Source organism: Schistocerca serialis, chromosome 4 (genome assembly GCF_023864345.2).
Source record: "Schistocerca serialis cubense isolate TAMUIC-IGC-003099 chromosome 4, iqSchSeri2.2, whole genome shotgun sequence".
Classification (NCBI taxonomy): domain Eukaryota; kingdom Metazoa; phylum Arthropoda; class Insecta; order Orthoptera; family Acrididae; genus Schistocerca; species Schistocerca serialis.
Window position 1 is genome coordinate 357,006,707 of NC_064641.1, and position 18,295 is coordinate 357,025,001.

General features: G+C 39.7%; 1 protein-coding gene across 3 annotated transcripts in view; it reads left to right on the forward strand.

The window, feature by feature from the left end:
• Nucleotides 1-10,070: 10,070 nt before the first annotated feature.
• Nucleotides 10,071-18,295, forward strand: part of LOC126474150 (zinc transporter ZIP11) — a 435,762-nt gene continuing 427,537 nt past the window's right edge. For 2 of the 3 annotated variants that reach the window (XM_050101604.1, XM_050101605.1), the window contains exon 1: nt 10,071-10,260. In XM_050101604.1, coding sequence (XP_049957561.1) covers nt 10,153-10,260 — 108 coding nt within the window. In that variant the 5' untranslated portion in view covers nt 10,071-10,152. The remainder of the gene's footprint in view (nt 10,261-18,295) is intronic. The other variant, XM_050101606.1, reaches the window with a different exon arrangement.

Here is an 18,295-nt window from a genome sequence, read left to right on the forward strand (position 1 = left end):
GTCAAGAATGTAAAAACACTGTCTGCTTTAAAACAAAAACTGAAAGCTCATCTGGTCTCAGCTTGTCATTAGTGTAAAGGAGTTCTTAGATGCAAGTGCAACAGTGTAAAGGAGTTTCTCAGATACAAGTATACAAATTCTTGAATAAGAGATTCTTCTGCCAATTCTATATAAATAATATAAAGATATTGCTCTGTCACTGTACGTAAGCTACTAAACTCCACACGGTCAGGCATGAAGGACGTACAGTACCGAATGGTCGCCATGTCATCCTCAGACCACAGGCATCACTGGATGCAGATATGGACCAGCATGTGGTCATCACACCGTTCTCTAAGCTGTGTGTCATGTTATAAGACTGGAGCTGCTATGTCTCAGTCCAGTAGCTCCTCATTTTCCCTCACCAGTGCTGAGTGCATGCCACTTGCCAACAACACTCGGCAGACCAGATGGTCACCAATCCAAGTGCTAGCCCAGGCTGACAGTGCATAACTTCGGTGATCTAACAGGAACCAGCATTACCACTGCATCACTGTATATAAGCAGAGTTGTTTATATTCTTTTTATTTCTGTCTGATGCATATAATTTTATTTGTAGAATAAATCTTATTCTCTTTTACAAATGTCTCAAGAAATTGCATATATCTATGCTTTCACATAAGTAACAAATACTTTGTAACTAACACACATATATCTTGATGTATCCACAGTATCAGTACCAAAAATGACCCAAGGATGAGGAATAAATTAGTTAATTAATTAATTAATGTCCAGGATATCAGCTAAGAATCGAAAGCAGTGGGAAACAGTTGGTTATTAGTTTCCTTGTCTGTGGTATACAGTGAAACTATATGTGTATCACTGGTAAAACAGTTTTTTTAACATTGGCCAAGCCACAGCGCTCCTGTACTTGTGGGGTGTGATGATAACCTTCCTTCTCACTCCAGTCTTCTTTGTTGGTGTACCCGTCGATATATGACTACCGCTCAGCGCATTTTCCTTAGCATTATACTGAGTGCAGTGAGTTAAAATTTCATGAAAGTCATATGTTATATTAGCACATTTATTCATAATAACTAAAAAACATGTTAACAAATCTGAAACACACAAAATTAGAAAATAAAAATAGCAATCCCAAGTATAGCAACTCCATGACTTCTACAGAAGCATAGTTCCACAAAGAAACAACATTACAAAACCCATACTATAATAAATCCTGCAACATATCAACAAAAGAAAGCAGAAAATCAAAATGCACAGAAAAACGCAGAAAGAATTATATTGTACTGTACAATATCTTCACAACCTGAAATACAGAATAAAATGCATTTGAAATAGACCATATTATAATATCTAGAGGCATGACTTAAAAACTACAGGAACTTGATGTCACTGCAAACAATGCATGAAGGACTGTTTACACTATTTCGATTGTCTTTTTAGAAGTTGATCATACACTGGCAAGATTAAAAAAAACCAACAATCAGATTTTTGTGTATGTAGACTCTCACTTCGTGGCAAGCAATATCATCAGGTTCTGTCCTCAAAGAGTTTAAGAAGTGCTGTGTGCCCACTGCCGTGGAGGGTGGTGAGACTCACAAAAATATTGACCATGATGCAACAAATACCAGTAGTAAGTTAACAGTGATAGCAGTGTAGACAGCGATTAGAGGTCTGCTATTTCTGTGTGATTTATCTACATTACAACATACAACCACGCAGTTGACAGTGAACAAATAGTGAACAGTTTTTGTAAATTGGCAATTAGATAAATTTTTATCCACCGACTTTCCCTCTCTTTCCTGCATATTAAATCGGTTTTTTGGTGTAAGGTTGCCTAATTTCACCCTCTACACTCGCTGCTATTAGACCTCTGTTGTAAAATGGAATCACCACATACTAGACATAAGACAAATTGGAGTACAAAATCAGGTAGATTCTGTTAATGTCTGTTTACATACCGCTTTTTGTTAGTATTCAACTAAAACTTATCTGCAAAACTTTTCACATTTATTTCTCTATGTAATATGTACAATGCTTGTCTTCAGACATATTTATAGCATCAGCTATATCCTAAATCTTGAATTGCCTATCTGCAAATATCATACTGTACATGGTCTCGGTTTTTTCTTCTGTAGTTGCTTGGAGGAATGTTCTTCATGTGGATTATTTCAGGAGAGGAATAGTCAGATCTCAATTAGCCTGCTAAGTTTTTTTAAGTGTTGAAAATTAAAGAGTAATCTCCTTATAAAATTTCATTACATTCGGATGAAATTTCGTCGAGGTTAAACTGCCCAACACAAAGAATGTTATGAAGACGTGGCTGTTATTTGAATCACTTGAACAGAGTTTATGAGATGGTTTTTAACATAGTAGAAATATTTAGGGTATGAGCATCAAAAGGGAATTAGTATATAATTTTGGTTTAATACTTTATATTTCCATTTTGGGCAAAGATCGAAATTTAATATCACTGTGGTTTCCCTGTTTTTATACACTTAGGTCTATGTATTAGTAAAAGTAATGGTAAATAATTGTTGTTGCTGTGGATGGGAATTGAAATACGTGAGAGGAGGAAAAGCTAATTTTCACATGTAATTGATGCAAAGGTCTAATTACAGTTACCATGTTAGCGAGAGTCAATATTATTGAGACACAGTATAATAAATTAAGAGTAAATATTATAAGTCCAATTTCTGTGAATGTATGGTCATATATTTGGCAGATCAGAACTAGATACATTCGATAGTATTGAAGTGGGATGTCGGTCAGTCTGTCGACTGTATATACATTCCATGCAAGATTCAACTGCTATGACTGTTCTTTCTATGCTGTGGTTATATTCTGATACCTCAAATAATAATTATTCTGAAATTTTTCCAAGAGTAGCACATTAAATCTCTTTTGCTAGTAATATTTTATGCTTTTCTTCCAGTAGTACGTGTCAAATGTAGACATCATCTAATTAACAGTCGTGTTGAGTTTGTTGGACTGTCCACTTTGTCCTCAAATCGCATTTTGGAAAACAATTATTCGTTTTGCATCTGAATACCAGGGGGAATTGCACCTAATCGCTATGGTTACACTGTCTTAACTTCTTTGAAGCTAAAAGTAAAGTGCAATTACAATCTTAACAGCTCAATCAATATATATGAAATATATAACCTGCCCTGAGCTATACTGTTCATCATCATTGTATCATGATGAAGTTGAGGAGGTGGTGTGAATCTACAAGGATCTTCCTCCACTGTACATATTCTTCCCTGCAAATCATTTTATGTTCTAATCTGTAGGAGGCCTTCTCGTGAAATGTCTCTTCACCTTTTATTGACCTAACACATGGTGTTTGTCTGCTGTTAACAAAAGCAAACAGTTTTACAGGGTTCCAGTTGAATGACCTTGTCTACCAACAGAAGGAGTTTCTTTGCCATCGGCACGACATGTTTGCATTGCCGTATAGTTACAAGAATTGTATAAATTATGGATTATTATGCAGGAAATAGCTCCAGAGCATGATGTAGCAGCTTTAAAGTAAAAATTAGTTATTCAAAATGCATGTATCAACGAATACAATAAGATTCTAAAATCTTGGAAAAGTTGCGTCTCTGTAGATGATATTTACATACTACCTGTTGGTTAGTTTGCCATTGCAGACAGTATTTTTGTCTCTAAGTGTTATTTCTTTTATAAATGTGTTGTTTCCCTTGATTTAGCGCTGTGCGATATTTATTTTCGGATTCAGCATTTGGGTTTCGTCTTCCTTGTATTTAGCTCATGAGACAGCTCTAAGCCCATAGCCTGCACTATAGCATTCATATCCGCCCCTATGATTTCAACTGACGCCATATTGAAAGCTGTGCAGTTACATAGAATTTGTGGCGTCCTGTGTGAATGGTAGCTCACGATGCTACTACAGCAAGCCACAAGCTGTGGCATCACATTAGACATGTGTGTGAACCCAGCTTAAGGCATGTGCTGGACCATTAAGGCTATGAAGCTTTTTGCAGTGGAGTTCTCAGTTCACTTGCCAGGTCAAATTCGACTAAAATTCCAAGCTTTCGATGATGCCCTCCACATCGGCGTCAGGAACTAAAACTGACTGTCGTGAACCGGCAAGGTTCCCTGTTTTATACCCACAGGACAGCATCCAATTGGCTGCATTACGTCATGATGGCGCATACAGAGCTGGCCCAAAATCTATGAACATAGAGGACGCCATACCTTTACATACTATCATGATGAAATCCAGCCAACTGGGTGCTGTGCTGTGGGTAAAAAAGAGGGAACCTTGCCGGTTCACAATGATGGAGGGTATCATCAAAAGCTTTGAGTTCCATCCAAATGTTATGCAATAAGTGACCCAAGAACATTTTATGGATATACGTTTGGACGTAGACTGCATCTGATCTGACATCATCTGAAAACTGAAACCCATGACTGTTGTGGCGATGTAGTAGAGACTGTGTTAACTAATATAGCAAAACTCTTTGATCAGGAGTCAGCTCTCTTCTATGGGAGTATCTTTGCTGCTGTACGGTCTGAGCTTCTGCTGTTCATGATGCATTTTTTCCATATATTACTACCGTTCTGACATCAAGGAACCTGAACTGTGTACTGATTTCCATAGACGTTTTAGCCTCACCCCCAATTTGGCACGTGGAACTCTTTTATATCACAGCAGCAGACATGCTGTGACTTGAATCATCAGTGCTCCACTGCCATCCATGCAGCCGCCTTCCAAAAACACAGCTCAGAAGCCATTCACTTCGTTGACTCATGCAACCATGGCCAACAGGTCCCCTCAAACTATATGTCATCAGTGCTCGAATTGCAGCAGCTCACAGAGTGATACTTCAACGTCAAACAAGGAACACTTCACCTACATGAAGAGCAGTTCATGAACAGTCTCATCATTCCAACATTAACACCATGAAAGAGGCAGTGGCTATGGAGCATCCAGCTACACACACACACACACACACACACACACACACACACACACACTCCAATAGGGCAGCCTGCACCATCTGTACCATCACTGCCACAGTTTAATACAGTGTATCCATCCTCCAGTGCTGTGAACCTACTGTGTGTGTTTCCCTTACCCCCCTCCCCCTGATTCGAGTGTGCTGTGCAGACAGAGTGCTATCCACAACAGAACTGTGCATAAAACTAACATCACACCTGGCCCTCCAGTCCAGCACAAGGTATGCAGATTAGCCGCAGATAAATCACATGTAACCAAGTTGGCTATAGATGAGTAATTACAAGATAGCATCGTCAGGGAGTCCAATATTTCTTGGGCATCGCCCATTCATTTCATACCCAAAAAGGATAGTACACATAGACTGTGTAGCGATTCTCATGCACTTTGCACCTGCACAATTCTGGACTGTTACCCAATCCCAAATATTGAGGGCTTTACTCATAATTTAGCAGGTCCCTCCATGTTGAGTGTGTTGACCTGTCTAAAGGCATATTTACAGATTTCCATGAATCGAGATGATATACCAGAGACAGTTGTTATATATCCTTTTTGGACTTTATGAATTCCTTTACATGCCATATAGACTCAAAATGCGATATAGGCTTGGCAGAGGTAGAAAATATTCTTTTCGTGTTTTCCTTTTTCTATGCTTACTTAGATGATATTTTAGTCTTTTCTACTTCTCAACACAAACATGAAGAGCATCTCAAACTAGTTTATCGATGCCCTAAACGAGCTCAGTGTCGTAGTCAATGATGATAAACATTGGCTACAACAATCAGAAGTTACATTCCTTTGCCATTTGATTAGCAGCGATGGCGTTTGCCCTACAACACAATACACTAGCTCATTAGTCAACTACCCTGGCCATGAAGCTTTTAAGAACTACCCTGACTTCTCAGCAATCTAAATTTTTATCACAGACACTTACCTCATGCAGCTATCATCCAGGTACCTCTAATGAATGTTTTAGCATGCGAGCACACAGTGGGCAAGTGCGATATTGTATGGACCTCAGAAATGTAACAGGTATTTGAGCAAATTAAAGACTATTTTTCTCAGGCTACAATGTTAACACACCCACTGCCCATTATACATCTACTGACCACTTCTATGTGAGCAATTTCATCATTAGAGCAGTTCCACAACAAAAAGGCATTTATCCATTTATGGATTTCCTGTTTCGACTGCGCTGTTTCCATAATGATAATAAAGGAAGACAGTTTGAATCAGCACATTTTACCCAATTTTGTCACTTGGGTAGTGTTCAGCACTTTTGAACCACGACATAGCACCCTCAAAGTAATGGCCTCATGGAGAGCTAGAGAGCTGGCACCACACACTCAAATAAGCCCTTATGTGCCATGGAGGGGAGTAGGCAGATGACCTACTGTGGGTACTTTTAGGTGAGTATTCAGCGTATAAGAAAGACCTCTACATGGAAATCAATTACAGGGAACCACTAAATGCACAAAGGGGAGGTCAACAACAGTGTCTTCCACCCCCCCCCCCCCCCAAATTGCTCTCCACTGCCAGTGGGCTTTGTGGTGACTCAACAGCGATTATGTTTGCTAATAAGGCAAAATTTTTTGCTCTAGAAGCACATTTCCCTGCTGCAGGACTACCTTTGCAGCAGTTCAGTTTGAGCTTTCACTAAGTGAACACACATCTTTTCTATGAATTGCTACTGAGCAACAAAGTGTATATATTTCACATTTTCTGTCTCAATCATTCGACTCTGAGCATCCTCACCTGGATCATTTTCTAATTGTAAATTAGAAATTGTAAACTGTAAACTATGATTACATCAGCACATTTTATGAATGGTACACTTACATTGTTCTGACATACCAATCACAGGGATGAAGAAGTAGGAATGAATAAAACAAGATATACAGATTGACTGGAACTAGGAACTCTGCCTAATCTGCAATTGGAGTAGTAATTCTTATGCTTCAAAACCTATGAGAAGACTTAAAAGCTGTTAACATGTCCTTGGTATAGATGTCTACCCTATACATCTACAGCAACTAAATAGGTGTTACTAGCTTCTTTTTTGCGGTTTTCTGCCATATGTGCTTATTGAGTATATATTTGTACTTTGTATAATTAGACCAATGTATTTCAATAACTGTCTGGTGAAGCAACTATTCAGTTCATTGTTCACCTGATTATCTCATTGGAATTGCTATGTTTTCAGATTTAATAAAATTATGATTTAGGTGCCTGATACAGTAACAAATAAATGGAAGGGTAATCACTAACGGTCAGGTCACACTGGCTGTCATGTCATTGCATGCCAAAACATTCCACAACGCAATTCAAATGGCGGCATTCACACTGCCAATCATTTCACGTCATGTCAAGGCACTTCAAGGTTTTTAGGGAGTGGTTGGTGTCATTGACTGTTGTCGATAACGTGACTCACATGCTCATTTCCTCTTTATACACAGTAATGCATTCATCCTTCAAACTCCATTTCGTTGTGCTTCCATTAGGTCGTGGTTTTCAAGGCTGATTTCGATAGTTACTCTACATCTTTCTTATTTATCTTTATTATTCGTTACTTTTTGTTTTTTGTCGTTAGTTAGATTGAAAACAGTTGAGGACAGCCATGTGAGTTGAGATTATGTGACTTGAACTGACTTGACTTGCGATGGACAGTGTGAATGCATACTGAAGTCATGGTGCTGTGATGGCCATTTGGGTTTAGAAAGCCCCACACATGAGAAATGTATCACAGCAATCCATCACATGGGCGACCACTCGTTTCATAGACTGCACATATGTACGAAAATTGCAGCTATCGGTTATTGATTGCTGATCACATGGAAATCCCAGGAAATCTGATGGCTTGCATGCCATTTATGTGTGCAGTTTAGATCCCTGGCTGGCTAGCAGCGGTGTGTAGCAATATGGCTGCGACTTTTATCCATGTACCACTGAATATATTAGTGAAATAAGTGTTAAATTAAAACTCAACGTAGCTCTAGGGCCCAGGGGAATTCCTATCAGATTTTATACCGAATTTGCGGCTGAACTAACTCCTCTTTTAATTATAATCTATCATAGATCCCCCAAACAAAACGCCACACATAAAAGTTCGAAGAAAGCATATGTCACTCCTGTTTACAAGAAGGGCAGCAGAAGTGATCCACAAAACTACAATCTTAGAACATATTCTGAGCTCAAACATTATGAAGTACCTGTTGCTCCATCATGGACACAGGACATTGGTTGATTAAATAACTGTCAATGTCAATGAAATTGACCAAAAGCTGTGTTATCTTAGGATGTTATTTTATTTTGAAGGCTACCAGTTTCAGCATTTCACTATGCTATCTTCAGGCCCTATATACATCTCTCCAAATAAAAGAAAATGTCACAAAGAGCCATAAATCTTTGGATGTCGTGAATTCGATCATTGCACTGGTGCTGCATTTGAAGACTCAGTTGCTATCAAGTCTTCAAATGAAGCACTAGTGTAACGATTGGATTCACGACATCAGAGATTTATGGTTCTACATGATATTTTCGTTTATTTGAAGAGTTGCATATGGGGCCCTAAGATGGCATAGTGGAATGCTGAAACTGATAGCCCTCAAAATAAAATCAAATAACATCTCAAGATACACAACTGATAGTGAATTTCATTGACACTGACCATTATGAGGTATCGTGAATAGAATTACCTGCTTCATGTTAGGCAGCATGGATTCCAAAAACATCGATCATGCAAAACCCAACTCACACGTTTCTCGTATGAAATATTGGAAACTTTGGATCAAGGCAGTCAGATAGATGCAGTATTTTTTGATTTCCGAAAAGCATTTTACTCAAATCCACATCTACACTTATTACCAAAAAAGGAAGTAAACACTGAAATTTATGACTAGACTGAGGATTCTTCGGTAGGGTCGATACATTATGTCATCTTGGGTAGAGAGTTATCGTCAAATGTAGAAATAACTAAAGGTGTGCACCAGGGAAGTGTGTTGGAACCCTTGCTCAGACTGTTTGCAGATGCTTTATTTATCTATAACGAAGTACTGTCTGAAAGAAGCTGCATGAATATTGAGTCAGGTCTTCATAAGGTTTCAAAGTGGTGCAAAGATTGGCAACTTGCTTTAAATGTTCTGAAATATAAAAGTGTACACTTCACAAAACTAAAAGAAAGTTATGTCTTGTAACTATAATATCAATGAATCACAGGTGGATCGGCCAGCTCATGCAAATACCCGGTTATAGAGCTTTGTAGGGATATGAAATGAAGTGATCCCATAAGCTTAGCCATAAGCAAGGCAGATGGTAAAGTTAGGTTTACTGGTAGAACACTGGGGAAATGTAATCGGTCTGCAAAGGAAATTGCTTACAAATCACTCATGCGACTCATTCTAGAATAATGCTCATATGCATGGGACCAGTATAAACAGGACTAACATGGGGTATTGAACGCACACAGGGAACGGTAGCACCAAATGGTCACAGTTTTGTTTGACTTTTGGGAGCGTGTTACAGAGGTGCTGAAGAAACTGAACTGGCAAACTGTTGAAGATAAACGAAAACAATCCAGAGGAAGCTTGCAAAGTTTTAAGAACCACCTTTAAATGATGACACTTGAAATGTAAGGCATTCCCCCGCATGTCGTTCACGAAGTTATCGCGAGAACAAGATAAGATTAATTACAGCACGCACAGAGGCATTTAAACAATCATTTTTTCTGTGGTCTGTAAGTGAATGGAACAGAAAGCAACATTAAAAATTGATACAATGGACCGCATCCTCCACTATGGACTTCACAGTGGTTAGCAGATTTCAGATGTAGATGTAGACGCGCCCGTTTTGTGTTTGTGTCTGTATGTGTTACGTTGTAATTACTAGAAGATATGCTGCATTCGCTTGTACAAGAATGATAAAATACGAACATGAACAACGTAATAGAACTGAAAATATGAAGTTAAAGCTTACAGTGAAATGCAGTCGAGAGAAGCGTCGCAATATCTGTGGCTTGGCATAGAGTGACAGATTGGCGTTAAGGATTGTCTTATGATTATCTTTGAAGCCGTTTAAAACATCCGCCTTCTACAACATCTTTGCCATATGTTTAAATGTTTTGATAGAGTAGATGTTTATTATTATTAGTAAATTTGTAGAAAAAACAAATTATGATTCGCACATGGGGCCCAATCACCCAAGCATTATTAGGCACACTTTTAACATGGGGAATCACTGCAGCCGGATCGGGAATGGTGATAATTGTCAGAGGTACACAGGTACGTGCTTTAATCCTAACCTCAGTGTAGCTTCTAGATAATATTTATTCCTTGTCATAACATTTTCAGGAATAAAAAGTGTTCCTGTATAGCCAACAAACTCATGTACCAAGTCAGATCGTATAACCAGCGTTAATTAATGATCAAACTGTATTTGTCACGATCCACGTCAGATGTTTACAGGAAAAGCAGAAGACTTCTGGCGTCGTTCGATATCAGCAAAGTGTCAAGTAGTAGCACGAAAATGTTAGAGGAAGATATTTGTCGAACATATCGCGACCGTAGAATGTTTTGATTCTGTTCTAGTAGATGCCATTCAAATTTCTGACAAAACTGTTTGTGAAGCTTTGGTAACTTAAACTCATGTTGCCAAAGTCAGAAGCAAAGTATAAAAAAAATTGTGCACGTGAATATATTTTCTTGGCAAAACGAATAAAAAAATTGATGAATACACGTGTGCAGATTCTTTGTCTGATGGTTATTGCTACGTATTTTTTGAGGTTTATGAGCGTACATAATTAAGTATGAGTAATGAGCCAGTGTAGTTTTTTCTATAATTTACCACACTCGTGTAGTGTAAACTAAAGGTGCAAGGAGTATCATTATTGCTATTTCAGCTGAATGTTTGGGATTGCCTTTCGTTTTTTTACGGTAGTGATACCCTTTAGGGTAAAACTGTACCCTCATAATAAAATTTGAATGTAAGACATTCCGAATGAAGGACAAAAGTGACATGCCAGTCATGCTTTTTGATAGTATCTGGTATTTGATGAAATAGTAAGTGTTTGAGCAGCTATTGGTTTTTCTAATCAGGCTGTTTATCAGTAACTACCACAAAACTTGTACCTGTTCATTTGTTCACTTCTGGTACTTAGAATGCTTCTACTTACCCGTTTTAAATTTTGGAGAGGCCCATTATTACTGAAATTGTAATGGGTTCTATATATTCATTGCTTAGGTGATGTGTGCCAGCCAGATCTTGCTGATCAAAACTATTGGCATAATAAAGAGATTCACTTAGCAGGTGTCAAGTGGGTTTACAAACAAATTATAAAACATGCCTATGTTACAACTCTGGAAGGGCAGTGTATTGAAAACCATTTTCATGTTACCAAGTATCAACCTGCTTTGTTCAAGCATTAATAATTATCATGGTAACTAATGCTGTGTTTCTGTTTTGACCTTGGACTGTTATTGCCAAAGTGATTCTTAAAAAAGTTGCTCATCATAGGTGGGTTATCTGACTTTAGAACTTGCAGATTGTTGTATCCTGCTTCTGACATTCCATAAAAGTATGGTAGTCTTCTGGCCTCCTGTCTGAAGACTGCTTTGGTGCATCTCCGGTGCACATTAGTTTATATGCATTGACACACACACTCAGTGGGACACCTTACAGTCCTGGTGGGTGTGCCTCACTACTAGTCATTTCCTTTTTCAGTTCCACTTGCCTAGAGAGTGAGGGGGAAAAAAAGGGTATCTACATGCCTCTATACGAGCTCTAATTTGTGTTATATTCTTGGTGCTTGTGCTTCATGTGTGTTGGTGGCAGTAGAATCATTCTGCAGTGAGCGTCAAATGCCAGCTCTCTAAATTTTCTCAATTCTTCCTCGAAAATACAATGACTGTCCATCCAAGGACCACCATCTGAATTTATGAGAGACCTTTGTAATACTTGTTTGTTGTTCAAACCTGTTGTTGTTGTGGTCTTCAGTCCTGAGACTGGTTTGATGCAGCTCTCCATGCTACTCTATCCTGTGCAAGCTTCATCATCTCCCAGTCTTACTGCAACCTACATCCTTCTGAATCTGCTTAGTGTATTCATCTCTTGGTCTCCCTCTACGATTTTTACCATCCACGCTGCCCTCCAATGCTAAATTTGTGATCCCCTGATGCCTCAGAACATGTCCTACCAACTAGTCTCTTCTTCTTGTCAATTTGTGCCACAAACTCCTCCCCAATTCTATTCAATACCTCCTCATTAGTTATGTGATCTACCCATCTAATCTTCAGCATTCTTCTGTAGCACCACATTTCGAAAGCTTTTATTCTCTTCTTGTCCAAACAATTTATCATCCATGTTTCACTTCCATACATGGCTACACTCCATACAAATACTTTCAGAAACAACTTCCTGACACTTAAATCTATACTCGATGTTAAAAAATTTCTCTTCTTCAGAAATGCTTTTCTTGCCATTGCCAGTCTACATTTTATATCCTGTCTACTTCGACCATCAACAGTCACAAATGTAGTGGCTCGTCTCTGAATTGCTTTGATGTCTTCCTGTAAACCAATCTGACGCAGATCCCAAACAATTGAGCACTTCTCAAGAATGTGTTGTACTAGTGGCCTGTTGTGCTAGTGTTGTAAAGGACCAAAATTGGAGGTTGATAAAAAAAAAAAAGAAGAAGAAGTTACTGGCCTCTACTTAGTGAAGGGACAGCTGACAGGTTTTAACAACAGATTGACCAGTCAGCTGTTTCTTCATTCAGTATATGTTTCCAGTCAAATGAAACTAGTAACTGCTTTCAAGTCAGTTATATGAATGTTCTTCACCCATTCTTTAGGTCTGAGTTTTTCTGTTAAATGTGAGACAACTGACTGATAAGTCTTACTATGTCATCAGTTGTATGGATAATGTCACTCATGTCTGCAGGCAGGAGCATTTTCACTTAATTATTGTTAGCCTTTTCGGTTAAAACTAAATGATAACCGGGGCTCCTAACTTTTAGAGAGAGTAATAATGTGCCTTCTTTCAGAGAGGGGTAAATAAACAATATAAAGTATTTGCAAGTTTATTTACATATTCGTAAAGTTAAATATGAATGTTTCATACTGCTGGTATAAGTAGGCTTATCAATTTTTTATTGGTTTTAAGAGTTCAATACATGGTGCTACGTTGTAAATTTAATTTGTTTAGATAAATGGACAGTTATGTTTTTAATTTAAATTTATTGAAGCCTGTCTTTCTCCTACTGCCAGTTGCGCAACCCACTCCCCCTGTTCCTCCCCTGCACCTGCAATAATTCTCTTTTGGTAAATGATAAATTGATGTGACTAGAAACCGTGAACAATACAATTTCAAACAATGGGAAATCCAGGGTAGACTGTAGCAATATAATGAAAAGGATTAGTTGCTACTCACCATGTAATGGAGATGGTGAGCCACAGAAAAGCACAACAAAAGACTGTTAGAAAGTTAGCTTTTGTCCAACAAGGCCTTTGTCAACACATACACAGTCTTTGGCAGCTGGAGCCTGTCTCCTGGCTCCATCTGCCAGAGACTGTGATCATGTGCATGTGAATTGCATTTGTGTGTGTGGTGTGTATTTTTGACAAATGCCTTGTTGGCCGAAAACTAACTTTTCAACAATCTTTTTGTTGTGCCTTTCTGTGACTCAGCATCTCCACTATATGGTGAGTAGCAACTATCCTGGTTTTAAATGGTGACTTAATCACTTGCTATTTAAGCTTGTAGTGGCAAATGCCAGAAGTGTTTTTTGCGAAAAATATTTATCATTTGTTAATTTTCTTTGAATTTTCTTAGTCAATATAGTTTCATAATATGGGTCATTACTGCAGATTGCATACATACGACATTGAATTTATGTTGAGAATTATTTTTTTTATCCAGTCATAGCTTATTGTTCCTCCCACTGCTATTTATATTTATCTCTTGTATGTATGTATTAAACCGGGGACCTGGAAATGATGGAGAGGCTTTGTCCCGCCATAGCCCTCAGTGGTTCACAACCCCACAACAGTCCATCCACCCCACCGCCGCCCTACACCGAACCCAGGGTTATGGTCCCAGGGAACATATCATACCAAACAAGTGTAACCCTGTCCCAAGGAACATATCATACCAAACAAGTGTAACCCTAAATGTTTGCGCGGTAGAGTAATTATGGTGTCCATGTACGTGTAAATGGTGTTTGCACTGCAATCACCGACACAATGTAACTGAGGCGGAATAAGGGGAACCAGCCTGCATTCGCCGAGGTAGAGGGAAAACTTTCTTAAAAACCATCCACAGGCTGACCTGCACACCGGACCTCGACACTAATCTGCTGGCGTATTCGTGCCAGGGACCGGCATGCCTTCCCGCTTGGGAAGCAGGGTGTTAGACCATGCAGCTAGCTGGGCGGGCTATTTATCTCTTAGTTAAGGCTTTATTGTTTTACTGCTGTATCATAATCACTTTCAGTATTATGTATTTCCATTTAAGCTGTATAAACAAACAAAATATGTTTATAAATTCCAAACATCACAACTTTTTACAACACATGAAATGCAAAAAATGTGGATGATGTAACTCAAGGTTGTCTCCAAAGGTGGTCTAACATGTTGAAATGTGTGTCTGTACTTGTGTTAATATCGAGACAGATGTTTTTTGTGTAAGCGTCTGTCTATCATGTTACTGAGATGGAACTTGCTAGTTGTCTTTCCTGTGATCAATGGTCACAGTGTAGTAGTAGTCCCTCTTTCTCCACAGATGCAATCAGCTTTCTGATGGGGATTTACATGCAGGAAATAAGTGGGGTATGGTATTGCTGGTTAAGAAACGAACCATATTCTGTCTGGTGTTGACACATATTGTCTTGAGTCACTCCCAGATGTGGAGGAAGAGTGCATCTACTCTACAAGCTGTTTTCCAGTTATCCCACTCCATTTACCGAGGATTTACTTTTGAGTCTTTGAGCTCTTTCCAGATCTGTATTTCTCTGTCAAGGAGATCTCTCCAAGTCTGCCTCTTTTCAGCCAATATTTTGCCACACGACACTTAATAGTTTCATGTATTGAGTATGTCCTGACCACCATGCACAATGCCACCACTGATATGGTGCTGAAAGGCCCTGATAGCCATGGGAGCACCTGTGTCCACATGCTGGTAGCAAAACAAATTGTTGATTTATTATTATAGTCTTGGGTAGATTGTGCCAAGTGTTTGCTGTTATGTGCATGCCCTTTCTGTATCTGGTTTGTTATGTTAATTAAAGTTTAAGGCAATAATGACACAACAGTAGCTTGTAACCATGTTTTATTTTATGTTTTCGTCTAGGTTAACTGTAGAATTCCTTTGTAAATTTTCTTTTCAGCATACTGTAAATGGTCTATTAGCCACAATGGTGTCGGTTTGGAGAACACCAGTTGCTCATGGTTTGGAGTACTGCTGACATTTTCACTCCAGCCTGCTCTTTTCAGTTAGCCATTATCACAAGAGGGAGGTTTTCAGCAAATGTGACTGCTCCCTCTTTGCAATCATCCCTTTCCATTAATCTGAATAGTCCAATGGTAATGCTCCAGAAAATAGGGCTGCAGGTAGATCTCTTCAAGCTCCTATTGGTAAATTTTTTGCTCACCTTGGTTCTCTGTTTGCTGGTCAGCAAACTCTTTCTGCAGTAGTCAAGGCTGTTGTATACAGCCGCTGGGAGCTGCAGGTCTCAAAGATGTGAAAACATTGCTGGGCACCAAAATTGCTGAATGCTCTTGCGATATGTCTATTAGTAAAGGTATTGCATATTTCTTTCACATTCTTATACTATTCAAATAACCTGACGAACTGGAACGTTTTTCGATTTTCCTGGTGTGAATTTGAGTTGATCGGGGACCAGGCCCCTGAGTGCCCTTTGTATCTAAAAACAAAGGAGTGACTCCTACCTTAGACATTGAGTTTGGAAGGCAACTTGGTTGATAAGATTTGGGTTCTGAAGTAATCTTGCCCACAGATTTTTAAGTAATAACTGTATTTGCTAATTTCTAGTCCTCAGGCACTTGTCCAAGTCAAGGGGTGTTGCTAAGAAGTTTTGTCAGGTATGGGGTGATATGCACAGTGACCTGCTGTGGTACTTGTGAGTGAATTTCGTAAGGGCTGGGAGATTTCCCGGTAACCTCTTAATGGCTGAAGTAGCTTCCTCTTGTATGAAAGGATGGAAATGGTGCCCATCATGTAATGCATTTCCTTCTGTGTTTATAATTGCACGTGTTTAGAATCGTCAGTGTGTGGATTGTCATCAGAGAAGAGCTTATATAAAAGAAGTTCTATCTTGTGTCTCTGTCCCAGTATCATTTCACTACTATCCTGCCTCAGTGTTGATAATACTAATGGCATTTTTATTCTCTTGGTCAAAGTTTATATGGCTCATCCCAGTGATTAACTGTCCTTATAATCCTCCCAGTGTCTCTTTCGAGCACCTGTCAAGGGGCTCACAACTATTTTTGTGAGCTTTTGCTTGGCTACCATGAGGCCGCAGTCTTTGCAATACTACTTCCCATGCTGTGCTGCAAACCTATACTTCCACAATCTGTTTTCCCCTGTGCCTTTCCATTGGATGGCCTTTTGGGTGCACACCGTGCTTGGACCGGGTACATGATTTAGGACCCAAGTTTTCCATTTCACTTATGGTATTCTTTACACTTTTTCTTTAATAAATACATGGTCCCCATTGTTTGGTTTGCCACCTTTCTTTCCAAATTAATCAGAAGTGTGTATTGTGCAGGGAAGGTCACCCATTGTGTGTCTGTTCCACCTTTGTGCCCTTCCAGCTTAACACCCTTCCTTTCCAGTAAGGTAGTATACCCAAAACCCAGGAAGGTAGCAACCCGTTTTTTGTGTGTGTGTGTGGGGGGGGGGGGGGGGGGTGAGGGGGGGGGGGTTGTCGAGTATGTGCATGACAGTAGCCTTACCACGCAGTATCTCACTGTTGGTGCCTGAGCTGAAACCTCCCCTTGTATATGCCAAGGAGTATGTGTCCATCATGACTGTCATTGGGAGTCTGAGCAATGGATTACTGGTCAGCTAGCCGTTGGTGAGGTTTGGTGGCACCCATGGGGAGAATCTCGAGTGGTTAACACCATAGCGGATGACTTGCTTATGAAGCAGTTGAAGCTTTCTGTGGTGTCACCGCCAGACACCACACTTGCTAGGTGGTAGCTTAAATCGGCCGCGGTCCATTTAGTACATGTCGGACCCGCGTGTCGCCACTGTGTGATCGCAGACCTAGCGCCACCATAAGGCAGGTCTCGATATACGATAGAGCACTCGCCCCAGTTGTACAACGACATTGCTAGCGACAATACGGACGAAGCCTTCCTCTCATTTGCCGAGAGACAGTTAGAATAGCCTTCTGCTAAGTCCATGGCTACGACCTAGCAAGGCGCCATTAGCCTTACCTAGTTTGAGATTTATCGTATAAATGTCTCAAGAAGAACGCTGTATTCATCAAAGAATAAAAGTTAAGTATAAAGCAGCTACGTACTTTTCTTGCTACCATTCAATAGTTATCCTGTTCCAGACTTGACGCCAGTCGGCGTGTGTGTACGCGTGCCTTTCTTTCGGCTCCTTTCCCAGTGTGGCGTAGCAAGCTTGTTACGCCACAACACTTTCTCCTGCTGGTAGTCACAAGACCCCAGCAATCTCTTCAGAAGGAAAGAACTCATTCAGTGCAGAGGCATATGACCCCAAAATGTTTGCTTCCTGGCTATACCATCGGAGGAATGTAGAGCTAAGTGACAAGCAGAGAAATCCTCAGCATTGTGATCACTTGACACAATATATCAGTGTGGAGTCTAGCCTGCTACAGGAGCCTTTCGAACTAGTCCTGTGAATAGTCTACTTGTGGATGCTGGGGACTTCCATTATGGATCAGGTGCCAGCAAGAGCTACTCAGTTATGCTATGTATGTTCACAGCTCCCCTAAGCATTCTTTTTCCTAATAGGGAGGTCCACCTCCCACAACAGAGGCCTAGAGCTGTGGTCACCATTGCAGTTTGACTGCAGTGTCTCTGCTCTGAACCCCAACTTCCCCACTGTCATCTCTTGTCAATGAGCAATTGTGTATGCCATCATGGTGTGTCCCCCGACCTCGGATCTGTCTCAATTTGTTCTTTGGACCAAAAGATTCAGTTGACCCCATGGTGGTTCACCACCTGTTCCTGGCTGTTTTCGATGCATTTATGGGTTCCAAAGTGGTATAAACTGATGGCTCAGTGATCGATGGATAAAGCAGTTTTGCATACGCATAGGCAAGATGCA